At 40.4% G+C, this 18,130-nt stretch overlaps 1 protein-coding gene across 1 annotated transcript in view; it reads right to left on the bottom strand.

Annotated features, from left to right (window-relative positions):
• Window positions 1-650: 650 nt before the first annotated feature.
• CBLB (Cbl proto-oncogene B) overlaps window positions 651-18,130 on the bottom strand; it is a 175,440-nt gene continuing 157,960 nt past the window's right edge. Inside the window, exons 15-19 of the mRNA XM_090058252.1 lie at window positions 16,499-16,587; window positions 16,247-16,378; window positions 14,676-14,816; window positions 8,739-8,858; window positions 651-1,880 (exon numbers count right to left, since the gene is read on the bottom strand). Coding sequence (XP_089914378.1) covers window positions 1,627-1,880; window positions 8,739-8,858; window positions 14,676-14,816; window positions 16,247-16,378; window positions 16,499-16,587 — 736 coding nt within the window. The 3' untranslated portion in view covers window positions 651-1,626. The remainder of the gene's footprint in view (window positions 1,881-8,738; window positions 8,859-14,675; window positions 14,817-16,246; window positions 16,379-16,498; window positions 16,588-18,130) is intronic.

Here is an 18,130-nt window from a genome sequence, read left to right as displayed (position 1 = left end):
TGTTGCTAAGATCTTGCCCTTTAAAGGGTATAAAGCTTCTGCTTCCACTTGCTTTGAGCGAAAGACAAAATTGAAAGATGAACGGGAACAATAAATAGGTATCTCAATCCAAGTTTAGCACAACCTGAAAGGTCTCATACTGGCCACATTTCAAAATGTGGAAACTATTCTATTTCCCACATGGTTCATCTTTTCAACAGTAAGGGAGGAAAAGATGACTTCAACAGTTTCCACAAACAGGAAAGCAGCAAGAAGGGAATTAATCTGGAAATATTTGGACTCTTAATTCAATGCTGTAGTAAGAACAGACCTCAACAAAGAACAAGGTTTGGTTTGCATCAATCTGTGCTTAAAGAAAAAAAAAAAAAAGAAAAGAAAAGAAACACAAAACAAACTTACAGCCTAAGGTAACACAAATTCACCCAAGTCAAAAAAAAATCTATGGTGCTTCCAAGCAGAAGTAATGAGTGAATGAATCTGGGTATTAAACACATTCTAACATAACAGTGTAGAAAGAGGGAATTACTAGAGAGATTTGCAAAAAAATATTGCTACAGTAGTATTAGAACTTAACAGTGCATCAAAGATTTAAAGTTCCCATGTTAATATGAACCAATCCAAGCTGTGATGAACCAGAGGCTAATCACTCAAATAGGAAATTAACTTTATTCCATTTTGCAGGAGATAGGACTGTAATTTACCTGAACATCATGAAGATTATGCAACAAGATTCCCTATTATTCAGCATGCCTGAGAATACTTAAGCTATAACTAGTGGGCTGCCCTCAGTATCTAACCTAAGTACAACGTGAACATATGCATTTGGTTTGTTTTTAAACTTCTGAATACTCCTTAAGTTTTAAAGGCCTATCGAGTGTCATGACTTAGTATCATTACTGACACGGGATGTTTTATTCAACTGCAGAAACTACGCGGATAAAGACCTATGTATTTAAGATACAGGTCACAAAACCATGTTAAGAAGAAAAGCTGCCCAAATCTCACTGTCAAAACACCTTTAAAAAGGCAGTTCAAAGACAAAATAATGCATTATACATTCAGATTTTTTCCTCTCTCAAAAGCAAAGAAATCTCAGAAAAAAAAACTCAGTAGTGAAGGCCACATATTTTTTTGCATTTGTTTGATAAGCTGAAATGCAAAAAATCTTTAAAGCATCTTGTAAAAGTAGACATGGAAAATGTGGAGCTTCGGGAAAAAAGATGATTTAATTGTTAGGGCAGTCAACATGGAAATTGTTGGGAATGCTACAGCAGAACTGACTCTGGACAGGAACACAGTACAGGAGTCAACTAGAAAACTTTTAACTTGCCCACTTGTAAACAAGAAAAAGCATTTCACAGACTGAAAGTTCAAGGGAAGTAAACTTCTTTAAATTACTTTGTCAGTTCAACCCTGATTTAAAAAGTATGGCTAGCAAAAATACGTAAGCTTCAGCCCATTTGTAAGTCTTGATTAGAGCAGCCATCTTCATTTGACTGCAAGCAGACTGCTTGCTAATGATGACAGGAGAAGAAAATGCCTCTCGAATTCCATCTCTCCATTTTCTCACTCCCAGATCCACAAGCACATACATGGAATTCATCTGCTGCAAGGACTTTCATGTCGCTATAGATTGAGACGTGGGGAGACTGGCGGAGGGAAGCAGGTAAATTCTCTTAAAATACTACGAGCAACGTCAACATTATTCTGGGCTATCTCAAGTGCCCGTTTAACTTCTTCAAAGGAAAAGCCCTCTCCCATAAGTTTTGCAATTTTCGCATCCACATTTTCCACGGAGGTGTCAGCTTTCCTATGGTGTATTTCTGGTGCAGTCCTGCGAGGAAGTGGTTTAGGGGGCCTGGCTGGTGCTTGTGAACCATCTGTTTAAAAAAAAGAATACAAATCAAAGAAAACAGCTTTATAAAACAGGCGTATCCAAGATACAGAAAACAGTGATTGGTAGGTGAAACCCCAAATCTAAGGAACCACATGAGAAAGGCTTTAAAAAAAAACCTGTTACATTAATTCGCATTGTTCAAAGGAAAAAAAAAAAGTATGAGAAGTATGCATAGTGAAGAGCTTGTCAAAATTTTAAGAGCTGTTCAGTCTCAACAATCTAAGAGTTTATTAGTTAAGGAAGAAGGGTTTGTTTCTAAGAAACTTTCTTTTTCCCCCCACACAGCTGCTCGCAGTTTAGTTATTTTTATTCAGAATGCTACACAAGCCAGTTAGCTTTGGTGAAAGACAACTCCAAGCAAATAAACATGCGACTTTAATTCACTCAATTGTAGTTTATTTCATGCACCTCGTCTGTACCCAAGAAGACAAATATTATTCATAATTCCTCGTTCTGTCGCTCCTTAAAAAAACCCACTATCTGTTATTCCAACTGATTTAAATCAGCAAAAGCAATGCCCTTAATTGTATACTCCAAACATTTGGTTATACGGGGCAGAAGACATTGATAAAAGTTATGCTATTTCCTTTTTTGCAGTGCTCCATAAAAATGTTACCCTTTGCACTTAAGTTTCAGAGAATCATAATGTGTAGGTGCAAACAGCACTTCTAATCTCCTCAGAGCCAAGGGCTTAGTACTCAAGTAAAGTCCATACCCCTTTAAGAGGGAAGATGGCAGAAAACATTTCCAGCTCAAAATATTCTTTAAGGATTTTAATCTTTCCAGCAGAGTTCTAAAAAGTTCCACAAACGATAAACAGTGAGGAAACTGATATGTAAATTAGAGGAAGTTACTGGCTGTAAAGTCCATTTATATTGGTGTCAATAGCACTTTGCCATCTTAAATCTTCCAGAGATGTCTTCTTTTTTGATTTGGAGATGCAAAGGAGTTTTCTACTCTCACTATCAATGCTCTGATTTGTTATTTAGTGCAGTCTTGGAAAGAGACAATACTTGGACTGCAATTCCACTGAACATGTTAAATATCTCAGGTAGATCAACATATTCATATGTTCTTCTACATAATTGTGAAAGCATAAGATGAATATTTCTCAGCTTAGGTTATTATGTGTTCATATGAACTTGCTGGTATTAGTATAGTTTTATTCTTACTTTAGACAAGATCCTGGGGGGGGGGGGGGTGTTTGTTTTTGAGGGATTACTCTAACAAAATGAAAAGGCACAATCCTTCCTTGAGCAGGGAATTCAACTGGATGACCTTCTGAGGCTGGAGGGGACCTCAGGGAGTCATCCAGTCGAACTCCCTTCATGACCTTCCGAGGTGCCCTCAAGCCTTTTTTTCCTCCATGATTCTATGAAACGAGTAACTGAGATCAAGACTTGGGTTAATTTTTATTTGAACCATTGCATTATTTTCTGTGCAACATGATGATGAGACAACCTGTAGATCATAAGCAGTACTTCATGTCTGTCTGTAAAAGACGCTGAAGATGAAAGTGTCATATCAACATTAATAAATGCAACAAAGCGGGATTGAGCTTGCAGGGGAAAAGTGAGAAATACTTGCAGGATGAAGCAGTTAGCAATATTTCAGAAAGCTTAGTTGTCAGTAAGAGAGAAAGAACTAACATGAGGGATTCAAACTTGTTCTATACATCCAATTTAAGCTACTATTGAAGAATATTGTCTCTATTTATAATTGTGAAGTATACACACAATGCTAGAAAACTGCCAGACGGATTGAGATATAGCACTAAGAGTAAACATAAAAAGTAGTTATAGAAACATGTCTGTGGCAGAAATCTGTCCACAGTAGAGAAATTATGCTTGTATATAAAGCCTTTTTTTCCTGGACTCAAAGAACAAGAAAAATGCTGTGTGTGTGGCTTGATTTTATTTTTAAATATTAAATAACCCATTCTAAGCGGCTTTACTTTAAAAAAAAAATTCAATTTTGGTCTCAAACTAAACTGTCATTATGTCTGAGCTTCCTAGAAAACTTGCGTAAGCAATCATGTCATTTAAGCAAGGTAATTTTTAATTCTTCGGGAAGATTCGCAAAACATGCATTTTCTTTTCATTCCACTGATGTGTCTATCAAACTGGTACCTTTTAAGTCTCCAGACAACCCCCTCTGCAACCCTATTCCCATTTAGAATTTTTTTCTTAAGTGGTGACATTTCTCTCAATATCTTCACAGCCATATAACATTTTAGCTGAGGCTCAGTATCATGTTAAATCCTACACTTAAAAATATATTTAAACTGTACTTCCATCTGGACACAGAGGGCCTTTGTACACATCACACAACTGACCTTTAAAGCAACTTAAAATGCCCTTTTGCACCACTTTAATGGCACCGCTGTTTGCATATTCAGTTTGCGTATTCTGTTTTAATGGCATTGCTGTCTGCATGCTCAGCAGCATATTCCACTTTAAATGACTTTGTTAGGTAGCAAACTAAAACACCTCGGAGGCATTTTATCTTGCTACGTACCAAAGCGCAACAGTTCATGAAGTCGACATGCTCAGGGCTTGGTGAGCCCCATGCAGCTCAGGGGCTGTGGGACCTGGCAGCAGCCCGTGCAGGCAGGCTAAACTGAAGGGGGGAACCCACAAAATAAAAAAAAACTGGTGAGCCTGATCTCCCCCCACCCCTCTTCCTGGAGCGTGCCTGCCTGAGCTATGCAGGGGCCTGGTGCTTCCCGCCGTGGCTGGGGAGGAGGGAGGGATGGGGGGGACACTGGCGCTTCCCTCCATGGCTGCGGCACCCCCAGGACTGCCTGGGCTGAGCAGCAAGCAGGTGTCACCTGGGGGAGCCGCCCCTCGCACAGCTCAGGGACTGCTCAGCCTGCTGGCACTCCCCCCTGCCCCCCCACCAGAGAGGCAGGTAAAGACTGGGCCCCCACCCTTGAGTACATGCCACGGGCTTTAGTTCAGTTTATTTCTCCCTAAATTGAAGCAGTGTTTTTAAAAACCCACCATTTCAATTTAGGGAAAACTACGCTGAATTAAACCCCTGTGGTGTGTACAAATAGCCAGAGATAAAGGTTTTTCTCCCAGTCAAATCTCCAGTGTCCCAGTCTTCAGCCCAAAATTCGACTCCAGATTTTTCTCATTTATGTAATTCAATTAATTGGTTTAGCCTCTGAGCAGGCAGCCTGTACCATTCACATAACTGTTACAGGGCTGCACTGAACCCTGAGGAAACTGACTAACCTCAAAGCAGATCAAGATGGAGGACAGGATTTAATGAACAACTGACGTTCACCAGCACAAGTGAGACTTGAACAGAAGTTGCTGTGACATGAAAGAAAGCAGCCCACTGGCCTCTGGAATGGAAAGTCAAATTAAGAGACTCTCACATGTAATAGATGCCAGCCTTTTCTGCTGTGAATTATCCCTTTCTGTTCCCTTTACAATATGCCCATCATCCGCTCACAGATTGGGAAGCAGCAGAGGTACCGGGGGGCTCCCCTCCCTGGCCCCCGGCACACATTGATATGGGAACAGTAAACTTTTAATTAAAATTCCCTCCTTGCTACTCAGTTCTGTTCAGGCCCCCTCCCCGTCCCCCGGCACACTGATACACCGGATGCAGCGGGTGGGCCCGAACAGACGCCTCTCAGATAACCAGCAATTTTGATTAACTGGCATTCCACTTTCCCCCGGATGCCATATAAACACAGCTTTTGCTGTAGTAACATAATATTAGCAATATTAATACAGGCAAACACCTACACATGATTCACAAGATAAAGAAGGGGGCTTCAAATTGTTTTTCACATGGTGGATTCCTTTCTGGAACCTGTTGTGATCTTTGAGTTATTTGCGAGAGAAGAATTGTTCTACTGTTTTTCCATAGCAAAGAATTTACTGAAAGTTAACAGCTAGCGTTTTTTGAGACGTGCCTTGAGTCTAACAAAGTTTATGTGGACAGTTGGGTAACAGGACTTTATAAATGCTGAGTAGCCAGGACACACCCAACTTTTCCCTATATCACCAATGAGCTACAAGAAGCAGGTGCAACCAATGTATCTACCTCATTCCATATGCAGCCATTTACACCAGGGAAAGTAAAAAAGAGGAGTTATAGGGAGGAAGAAATCAGACTTCTCCTCACTCATACCTATGGTAGCACTTAACATCAACACTGAACAGGTATGATTGCACATAGGTTCAATGCCTCCATGGTTAAACCTCTAGAATTAGAAAACTCCCTTACTGTTTCATTATCTTTATTTCATTTCCCACAGAAGTGAAACCAGAGCACATACTAGGACAATTATAGACAACCCCCCTCAAATTTAACACCCCACCACCGCTGCATCCCCTGAAACAGCCAAGTGGAAAGTTGAGGGCCATTACAGTCATTTTTGAACTTTTTAGCAATGTTAGAAATGTACTTGCCCTAGTAAGTCAGCAATTAAGTTGACCACTGCCATAGTGAAGCAGGTACTCTAGTCATAATGCCAGACAAAGTGAGATGCAGAGATCATGCGTCTTGCTCATGATCCTACAGTAGGTCTATGATGGAATTACAAACTTATATTTGCTTCCTTTATGCAACAAGTTCCAACTCTTAGCTCTAAACAAGGGCTGGCATGATGAAAGACTTGCTAAGAGTCCAATGGCTACAGAATAACTCCAACTCTAAGTCAGTGTTTCTCAACCTGTGGGTCGAAGAATATACGAAAGGGTTACAAACAAACTTTAAAAATGGATTTTTCTTTAAAGGAGAAAAACATGGGAAACCATGGCTTTCCCTTGCAGGCTGGCAGAGTTACAGCCTGCAAAGGGGTTGCTGGGGACCTCTTTGGGCCCCCCATCAATATGCTGGGAGTTGGGAACGAGGGGCACTGAGTCGAGACTATCCAATTTTTACAAATGGGTCCTGGTACAAAAAAGGTTGAGAACCATTGCTCTGATATAACTCCATACCAAGCAGTCTTTCTGAATCCTACAGTAAGGTGAATCAGTTCCTCTTGAAACTCATTAATTCCATAGGAGGGAATTACTACCACTATAAGAACAACTTTCCAATTATAATATGACATGATTTAATTCACAGTTTTCATTTAATTCAAATTAAATTTAATATCTTGATGTATATTATGCTGAATTAGCATGATATTAATAGCAAAGGTTGAAACACATGGACATTTTAGAAGGTGGAGGGTTATGGAATACACATAGGTACTCAAGCATTTATTAAGTAGTAACAAGGAAGCTATTTGAGATCTTTAACAGCAGGCAACTTGCAATAATTTAGCAGAAGTAAAACTAGCTCACAGAGATGGCACATAGGGAACATACCATACTCTGAAGGTGATCATGACATCATCATCATGTTATTATGGTAGCACCAGAAGCGCCTAAACAGAAATCAAGGCCACACTGCGCTATGCAATAAGAAGCTGCTACTCTGATCATTTTACATTGTAAGATAAATACTCTGGTAACCTTTTTAAAATTGCATCTAAATAATAAGCACAAGCATTATAGTAGGGGCACCGGGATACTGAATATGCAATCTATTACCTGACCTACCAAACTGAGGTTCAGACCTTTAACAACCATTAAAGATTCCATGACATTTTTCAGACTTCTCTATTCTCTCCTGTAATTGCAATTAAAAATAGATTCTTCCTGTCTTATGCTGCCATATAACAACTCTTGGATGCTGTTAAAGAAACCATGCTATCTGCACTGTTATGTATAGCCCAATTTTTCTAATAACTGTGCAGGCACATAACTCATGGGACTACTTGCACGTGTAACATTTTGCACTGAGGTAACTGCTTGTGGGCTCAGGACCACAACTGGCTAATTCACCCCAACAAGTTAATCTTTCTTACAACAGCTGATGAGAGATGAAAAGAAAAAACTCATGAAGAATAGAAAAATAGGACTAAAATGAGCAGGATTTAGGGGGTATCCATGAGCAATACTGATGCCACCATTTAAATACTTCTGTTTTAAATACTGCCCTGATTTTGAGTTGATAAGATCTCCTAAAATAGCAGTGTTGTATCACAAAAAGCAATTAGTATTTCAAGGGGTGTACTGACTGGTTCCTACTGGGCACAAAGGACACTGGCTCTCCATTTGCCACTCCATTTTGCAGTCACAAACAGCTTTGTGAATCCAATTGCAGGATGCAGCCATCACTAACTGTACTAGAGAAGCAATGGGAGTGCTATCTGGATCAGAGACTGTCAGCTTTTTAATTTGTTGTGGAAATTTGCTGACTTGTGCAGTTATAAGCTTTGCAAGGTATTCATTGCTTTTAAGTGACCAAGTACTTAAAAGTACTCAGATCCTTATTACAAGGTACATCAGTATGAAGGTAAGAGAACAATAGGCAGGTTCAAAAGATATTTTTTTCCATGAGACAATAAAAAGAGAGCAAACTCAGTCAAGAACTGCTTGACTTCTGGCCTCTTGTGACCTCAACAGATAGAGGGAAAATTACTTGTCATTTCCCCAGAAAAGTTTCAGAATGGACATAAAAACAGCCCATTTCAACTGCTAGGAAAGAAATAACTCACTTTGGAGATGTCACTGTTACTCAGGTTAGGGCCAGCCACACAGGATTTTGCTTGCTAATGTAATATCCATGTCCACTGTACTTCTGATGGATTCATTTTTTAAGCAGAAAAGGAATTGCCATGTGACTTGCTGTGATAGGCAGAATCCACTCGATGGCAATGTGTGTGCATGGCTTGGAACAGTCTAGCAAACAGGACTTTAGTTTTTTTGTGCCAAGATCATTTGCATTCTTAGCCGGATTCTTTCTCCCTGCATGGTTGTCGCCTTACCTGAACAGGATGGAAGCTGATCATAGTCTTGGGACGTTCTATTAGTTTTGACATTGTCCCCTGTTAGTCTTCGAGCAGGTGGCAAAGGAGCTGGACCAGTAACTGGATCAAAATGGAGATCTATAAAGAAAACCAAAAAGACCCAGAAGATACTTAAAATTAAAACTTTTGTAAGGCTTACATGCAAAGTCTACAGACTATCTTTATGAACAACCTCCTTCAGAAGAGGAGGAATTATGAATGCAAACAGAAGTACCCCCTTTATAATCATGAGCTGGTGACTGAAGGAAGTAGTTAATTTACAAGTATGTCTCCCTATTCCGCAGTGATTGTGATAAGTGCTGAGATTCCAGAGTTGACTTTAAACTAGGTGACTTGGCTTCTGACAACAGCATAGACTAGAGTGCAACACAGACTGCAAAACCTGCCTGAGAAACTGGATATATATTTAGATAGCTAGCTCATGCTGAGCTCTGCACTAACACAGTTATTTTGCTGGACGCATTCAAGCTGGCTAGTGTTAAGTTTGTTTGGGATGGCTACAAAAGTTAAGTCATAGCAGTGAAAACCATGTAGATACACTCTTAGTGCAGACCCTGGTTTACAACACACACCAAAGAAAGTAGGAGTAAAACTGTACATCTTCCTTTGTCAAATATAGGAAAAAGATTAAAAGTCAAAGATAAGAAAGTTCCTAAAACATTCAACTCTTTTGATCTTTTTTTTAAGCCGAACTATAATTCAGTAAGTGCTGCCCTGAACATGGCTTCTTTCCTGAATTGGGCCCAATTCATTTACCATAAAGGCTGCAGTGACAGTACATGGTGTAGTGCACACGCATAGTGATACAACTGGTGCATGGCTGTGAAACTGTCAGAAGGCTTCTTTGGAACCAATCATCATAAATCAGAAGTTTGCAAAGTCATTCATTATATACACAGAGTGGCTTACTTGACAAGATGCATGGTAATTAACATAGCTTTGGAAACCAGGTTCTAAAAAAATAGTTAAAAAAGCCCCTATTTTATGCAAACACATGTCAGTAACAGTGTATTTTCATAACATATATGGAAAATTTTAAGTAACCATGAAATGTATTGCTCAAATTTTGTGTCCGCAGATACGAAATGCTAGTTTTAAATGTTATTTATGTTACATGTTCATTACTGTTACACTTCAATTCCAAGTAATTTGAAACTCCACACAGCTTTGGGAATAGCAGATAACTTTAATCTTCAAACTTCTTATATTAAAATAATTCCTGGCCTTGAATTCACAACTGAAACTTTAAAATCTCTTAAATTGCAAAGTCATCCCATGTGTGCATGCACAAACAGTGGCTTGTTTGACAAAATACATGGTGAACTGACTTCTGCAACATGAAATAGAGAGTGTACTGGCCGATTATAACATTCAGATCTTGATGCATAGCAGAAAATATACCATCAGAAACATGTCAGAAAGTGTCGCTTGGGTTCAACCTAATTACTCGAAAGCACTTTAACATTTTTTGATGCTTCTAAAGTCAATGTTTATTTTCAGTGAACTTCCTTTAATCTTATAACTGCTGTTCTGTGAAAGACACCTGATTTTTATACTATTTTGGTGACACCTTATAATGGATTCAAGCTAATGTATTTCTTTACAGCTACTTACATATGTGAAAAAACGTAGTGCTTTATCTTAAGCATGGTGAGCTCCTGCACTGAGTGCAGCACATGTCCGGAAAAGGCATTATGTCAGCATGACTCAGCACACCCGACTTCTCTGTATATCACATACTTCAGCAAGACTTTTTGGACTTTTATCCAATAGCTAATTGAACAGCTTTATATAAAAACTCCAAAAAAACTCAACAAAAGTGCTCAATCTAGATAGATACTAAGAACCAGGTCAACTGATGTGCTTCCTCTTTCGTTAAAGCGCTGGGTTGAGGGAGGAGGGGGATTCCCCCACATTGGTCAGTAGCCTACATGATTGAATAATTTATGAATCAACTTTATGATTTTCTGTTCAGACTGCAGTATAATTGGGACTTGTATCAAATACATGCTTTTTGGCTCTGCAAAGGGAAAATAGCATTTACACAAACAGAAAACAAGCATTTATGGGTAGCAGTCATGCTACCCATAAATGTGCTGGAGGTACTGAAAATACTACTCTATTCGAGTCATAGCCTCAGAGCCACAGATCTTACAGCCGATACTAAATACTGAAACACTGGACTACGCAAATGATCACGTCTGACTGACCACTGCAGCAACAGTGAAACGGACAGTGGTACCCAGATTATTTGCATCGAGGTGGTTCACAACTGACTGAATTTGCAACAGGTTGCTGAATTAAGGACAAACTACTTGGCTGCTTTCTTCAGCTTTTGTTTCAAAGGCAGCTGCTTCCCAATTCAGCTAGAGCTCATTAGCAGTCTTGCAGAGCTGTTTGCTATCATTGCATATGCCCCCAGCTACTTTGCAAACCCTCATTCTCAGAACCTAACAATGAGAGAAATATGCAGGTTCTATTGTATAAGCAATCCGGGGGCAGGGACTGTCTTTGGTTCATGGTCGTACATTAACCAGTCCAATGAAATCTTGATCCATAGTGGAGGCTACTAGACACCATCAAGGATAAATAAATACTCAAGCCCAAAATTTTCAAAATATGCAACTAATAGTATTTAATATTTAGGTACCTAAACTGAAACAGAATAAGACATACTGACGGGAGCTTAGCACCCTAAAATCCTTAGGCCATGCAAGTGTGTGGCCATACATTTCTATACTTGTTATAAATATTTGTTTTATATATCAGATTTGTTGAAAATGCTGAAGGCTTGTACACTACTTGATCTGAGTATCAGACATGAATACCAGAGTTCATAGCACAATTTTACTCCAAACTCATTCAGATTGCTAAGAATGAACAATGTCTTTACAGAAAAGGACTGTTACAAAACCTAAAACCCTTGAAAATGGAAGGAAATAAATAGTTAAGGATATGATTTTTTTTTTTCCGGACAGAATACGATTGGTTAGCACGAATAATGCCAATTCATGTTTCATCACAACATAACCATTTCAACTCTGATCCAAGCATTTTTAATAATATTTTGGATATTTAAACAGATATTTTATTACCTTGTCTTTGGAACTGAATTATTTTAAGTGTTATAGGTAAATTAGATCATCAAATAATAGCAGATGTATCAACAGGTGGTAGAATTTAGGAGTATACCATAAAGATTTTCTTGGCCGATACAGATGGCCGAATATTAATCAGCCATATAGGCCAATACTGATCTGATAGCCAATTTACAGAAATGTAGCCCAGCATCCTGCCGATAAGTCTGGGGGGCAGGAGGGCATGGGGAAGTACACTGAGGCCTCCCACAGTGAGGGAGGAACTTGGGAAGGGGCAGGCATAGGCGCTGCCCAGCCAGGACACTGAACGGGACACCAGGGCAGGATGGAGCCACAGGTGGCTTTGTCAAGGGGTGTAGGGGGGAGGGTGGGCAGCTCCCTGCCACTGCACACACCCCTTGGGGAGGCATGGGGGACCGCCCCCCAAGATTTGTGCACAGGTCAAGGGAGGGCTGCCTGCTATTGGCTTGGCACCAGTGGCTACACCATTCTCTTCCTGGCAGGGGGGTGGGACGGGGCGGCACTCAGGACAGGCAGGGTGGGTGACAGCAGCACTGGAAGTGGGGGTCTACAGGGAATTTTGAGGTGGCTAAGGCCAACCTCTCCAAGTCCTGCCACCACCTGCTCTGCCCCAAGTGCACCCTAGCCCAGACAGACCCCTGCCAGGAAGAGGCTGGCACAGCCCCTAGTCCTGAGCCTGCAGCCCACCCTGACTCCATGAAGAAATGTGGGGGAGGCACATGTCCCCTATGCCTCTCCCAGGGCTGCACACAGCAGTAAGGAGCCAGTCGCCCCTTCCTGCCCCTCCCTGCACTCCCTGGACACCCTGCCCTGCGGTCACATTCAGCTACCTGGCTGGGCAGTGCCTGCCTTTGTCCCAGCCGCTCCCTCAACCTTGGGGGCCTTGATCTGCATCCCCCCACACACCTTCCCCCCACAGACTTACCAGCAGGACACTGCTCCCCAAGCTGTCAGGCTGCATTCCTAGCCATGTGCATGCTGCAGCTACACACATACACACAGCATTTATCAGCGACATTACCAGCTATATCAGCTAAAACAAAGCTGATTGCCAATAATGTCAATTTTCCTTGCATCAGTGCTGATCCAATATGTGACCAATATATCAGTGCATCTCTAGTAGAACTGTTCTTCACTTACATCATTGATGTTCCTGGAGAATAGTCGTGTCCATAAGGTAGTTTAATAGGAAAAAGGATATAACAGGGGTTTTCAACTGGGGGTATTTGGGATGGCCTCAGGGGGTACTTAGCAGCAGGTGCCACCAGGTGTTTCCACTGGTCGTCAATCGGCCACAGGGAACACCACCTCCCCACCCCCCGTTTGTTAACTGGCTGCCAGGGGAATCCTCTCTCAACCAGCCACTGGGGGTACACTGACCCAAAAGGGTTGAAAACCCCTGGTATACAACATGGTTGATTTCTGATAAAAATTATGCTTTTATATGGAACTGCAGTTGGAGCATATCAACATGCATTATTAACATGGAAAGATATAACATTTCTATGTTTTACTTTTAGAAGTTTTGTGCTTTGTTCATAATTTGAGATCTCTGTAAAGAAACACTTATTTAGAGTCAGACCTAAGATTGTGCTGTTGTGATAACTATGATATTGCTCGTAGTTGCACACCCACCTTGAAATTCTGGGATCCTAGAGCACCCCTCAATTTATCCTCTGCTAAGCCCCAAATCCCTGTGCTGTGGAAACAAACCATCTTCTGCAACCCAGGAGCATTCCTGTTAAGTGCCCTGGTACCTCAGTCACCTTGCTTTCATCTAACATATATATCACATGTCTACTGGGAAAGCAAAGAAAATATAGGTTGGCTGGATGCTATAAACAAAGCAGAGCAGCCTCTCATTTGTATCTTGATTACACCACAACCCAAATTCCTCACCATCTCTTCCAACAGCTTCCTAGGCATGCTGAAAGGGGAGCAAAGACACCACATAGCATTGCATGAAAGAATCCTTTGGTCATGGAAACAATTGACCAAAAATACCCTCCTGCATCTTTCAAGAAGTAAAAGCAGAACAATTCATTAACTGTACCATGTTTCCATACCTTCAGGAAGGTCTGGGGCATCCTACACCAAAAGCAACAAGCAGAGCCAAATTAATTAGCACAGACAACCAAAAATTGTACCTCACCAGGAAGAAATATCAAATCAATCACAGCAGTGAAATTTCAATGCTACATACAAGTTGAAAGCAGAATGAAATAAGGTTGGCAATGATTTGGGGGAGTAAATTTCATCATTAGCAAGGGGACAATCTTGGTTTAGGTCTGTATGTGAACCTTTGCATAGGGGCAGTTCTAGCAAATATGTTGTCCATTTCTCTTATGTTCTAGAGTTCTCCCCAGGTCCCACTTACAAATAAGACAAAATTCACACATTACATCATCCTATAAAATCCCAATACTGCTGGGCATATATGACAAATGATAGACACCATCATCACAGAGCTCAATGGAAACTTGGCACTTCAAAGGAACTGCTCCTGTTAGAAAAATGCTAGATACCAAAATGTCACGCCCTGTATAAAAATACTGATTTTCTCTCATTACTTTGTGAATGTTTGAAGTGGAGATTTTATATTCTTTCTGGGTTAATTGCTTCATTCAGTTTAAAAAAACTGATCTCTCTGGTTTTTAGATGGTTAGTTATAGGCGTATATATTTTGCCATGTAGTTTCAATGACAGTATTATCAGCACAGGTAACCTTTTGCTGTAAACAAAAATAAATGAAAAGGGTTTGTTTTTCTACTCTTACCTGAAGGAGGAAGGAACAGTTCATGTCCTGAAGGAGGTCGGCTTCCTGAGCCACCAGGTTTTGTAAGCTCAATGATGCTGTGACGAGCGGGAGGTGGTGGTGGAGGAAGTGAAGGTGGCGAGGTGTCAAATGCATCTTCGCCTGCGTTTAGAGAAGACTAGTTACATGAGCAAAACTTCATTAAAAATAGTACAATAAAAAGCAAGCTCAAAATTGATTTTCCTTGGCAACTAACAGAGGACCTCACTCTAGGGTTCATCTAGCAGTTCAGTAAATCTAATAATGAAATTGCACGTCTGATGCCTTTTGTGCACAACCCAAAACTTTTAAAACATGCTGGAAATGACCTTTTTACTGTATTCAGGTTTTTTCTACTGGAGGAAAAAAAATGGTTTCTCCTTAGGTTGTAAAATAATCAGGGCATTTGTGGCCAAGCTGCATATATTGCATCCTAAAGAAAGGATTCACTCAAAAATCGACGACTATTACACACCAAAGTGACAAATAATATGCTGAATACAGCAGGTTTGATGTAAATTGTATTCATCTTCTGTGTCATCTTACCAGGAAATAATTCAAGACAAAACTGGAGATCAGCGGTTCAGGCCCAAGAGCCAAGAAACTGTAGTCCTTGAATTCATGGGAAGCCTTGTTTTTGCCCTATGTGAGAACTAGTGCCTGCAGGTGTTCATGTTTGCCAAAAAGCTTGATTCCTACCCATACCACCTTTTCTTGCAGTTCCACATGTTTCTGCACTGCACACATTGGGGTCTCACAGTGCTTGGTGCAGCAGCATGGCTAATTCAAAGACTCTAAGGAACAAGAAAAGCAGATGGGTAGCAGGACTTAGCACTTGTACTGAGGCAAGCTCAGTTGTGTGTTATGGAGGGTGCCAGAGCACAATTATAAACCCCAGCATGGGTAAAGAGCAGCTTGGTTACCATCTTTGGTACTGGAACACAAGAACTCCTTCTGGAAGGTAGAATTGGGGATCAAGTTTGGTGATTATGGTGATCCCAATATTGATCCCCTTCACATAGTGAAATGAAATTAAATGAATAAAAAAAATGTATGTGTGGTGGGGGGAGGGGAAGGGACTCACAATATCTGAAACAGAATTTGGATCCCTTGGAATCTGACCCATCTTCATTATGGTGTAAATGGTTTTGCTTCTATATACAAGTAGAAGGAGAATGTAATATGCCTTTACAACTGTTTTGGCACAAGGACTTTCAGGTAAATTGCTGCTAAACTTATACAGATATGATGAATTTTTCACATATCCCAAGCAGCAAAATCAGCACCTTCCACATCACTGGCCTTCAATGACTAACAAAGAATTTGAAGTTAACTGACTAAAAGTAAAAAAGCTGCAATTATCTTGGACTGGATAATGACATTGGCTGTAGAGCAGTGATTAAAGAAGATCTATGCAAGTACAATTATACTGTCTAACCCATAGTTCATTTGAAATTCTTAATAAACCTGAAGTCATTTTTGCAATAAGCATATTACTTGGTTAATCTACACTATATGAACCATTAAATATTTAACAGGCAAAGGTTGACAACCTAAAGGCGGCACCAGAAGATCGTAATCAGAGGGCGTCCTGTTGAGCAAAGCGCTGTGTTTTGGGTTGTCTCTTGCAGGCGGTCGTGCAGGGGGCAGAGGTACTGGAACACCAGGCGCATCAAAGACTTCTCCTGAATAACATAAGTACAGGAAGTAAATGCCTTCCTGCTATACCTGTTTTGGAGAAATTTTCTTTTTACAGAATTAAACATAAAAATACAGAGTAAAAAATAAAATAGTGAAAAATATACCTAGCTCTGGGTGCTTTGATTTCTTCATCTCAGAAGCAGCACTGTGTGTTCCATTCATTATGCCAGTGCACGGACCGTTTTCACACACCCTGAAAACAGAGATCAAAAAGAACAAGTCAACTGATGACTCCTAAAATTAAAAAAATGAATGAGAAAGCACAGTATGTTACAGCTAAACAAACGGAGGAAAGGAAATTAATCACAAACATCAGACTCGCATAGATGTAGGCTTCCCCCCTTCCCTCCCCCAACACACTTTCAAAGCAACCAATTAATGCTTGCAACCACAACACCCCTTTCAGGAAATGTATTATTTTCCTAATGAGGAAACTGAGGGAACTGAAAAAAAAAAAAATCAAATCTCACTCAAGGTTGCCATGCAAGGCAGTGTAAGAGTTCACAGCCCTCAAACTCAATCTATTAGAATAAGCTGCTTCTTCCTACAGCAAAGGTATATACGTAAGCTCAGGGTGCAGACAGATGTAACAATAAAAAAATTGTTAAATGTCATTAAAATGATTCAAAAGGGCCAGCTGTACAAATGTTCCAAACATTCTGGTAGTGGCTGGTGTGCTCCAGAATAATAACTCTTTAAAATAAGGTACTATTTTGAATGGTTTCACTTGTTATTCATTGTGCACAGGGAAGCCATCTGCATTTCTTTTTCTCTGCTGATGAGCCGGGCTTACCACCCCTACTCCCCTCCCAGTTTAAATGCTACTGATGCTGGGCTTTCCAGTCCCAATGCTAGACTGGGATTTCAGGCTGGAGACCTGGGCTCCTGGTGGCAAGGAGCTCCTCTCCCCTACTTCACTGCAGTGCTCTCATATCTCCCTTCCCTGTAGGAGAGCCTCCTCTAGCATCCTCTGGCTAGAGAGCCAAGCCTGCATGCAGTCACAGCAATTTTGAAACTTTAAAACTGGGGGACACCACAGGGATGGTACCTGTGCCACACAGTGTAAAAAATACCCTTTTAAAACATTTCCAAGCTCATTGCATCTGGAAGCATTTCCAAAGTTACTTCTGTCCCCCTCATTCTTTTTTTTTCTTAAAAGCTTGGGAGAAAATGTGACCAAGATAAACAAAGAACCAAAAGATTACTGAAATCAAATGCAGTGAAGCCTACTAAGAAAAAAACCTGGGCACCTTAAACAGGAATAAGACTACATAAATAATAAAGTGCAGCAAAATTCCTACTCAAATTTATATAGAACAGAATGATCTAATTCTGGCTAAGCAATTTAGCAGTCTCAGCTGGTTCTGCTGTTGTCAATAAAAGCAGTGCAGTACTTTTCCTTCTATAATCTTTTACTACAATTTTATTCCTTCCTTCAAATGGAAATAAACTGTTCTGTAAAAAGAAGCAGAAGTATCAAATTGGCAGTTAAAACTACTCAGAACCAGCAATTGCAGCGTTTCAGGCAGTGAAGGAGAAGAAGTGAAAATCTTGCCATAAGAACTGAAATAATTCTGAGTAGATGATATGAGAGGACTCTGATTAAAGACTGAGGGACATTAATAAGAAACCAAAATCATATGAACGGGTAATACTGACACTTCACCCCATGACAGGAACCATGGGCTCTGCATAATTAAGGACAATCAAAATGAGTTTCTTCAGTCAGAGGAAGC

Source organism: Crocodylus siamensis, chromosome 1 (assembly GCF_052110815.1).
Source record: "Crocodylus siamensis isolate JL-2025a chromosome 1, ASM5211081v1, whole genome shotgun sequence".
Classification (NCBI taxonomy): domain Eukaryota; kingdom Metazoa; phylum Chordata; order Crocodylia; family Crocodylidae; genus Crocodylus; species Crocodylus siamensis.
Note: the sequence above shows the minus strand (reverse complement) of the source record. Positions and strands in the feature narration are given on the sequence as shown.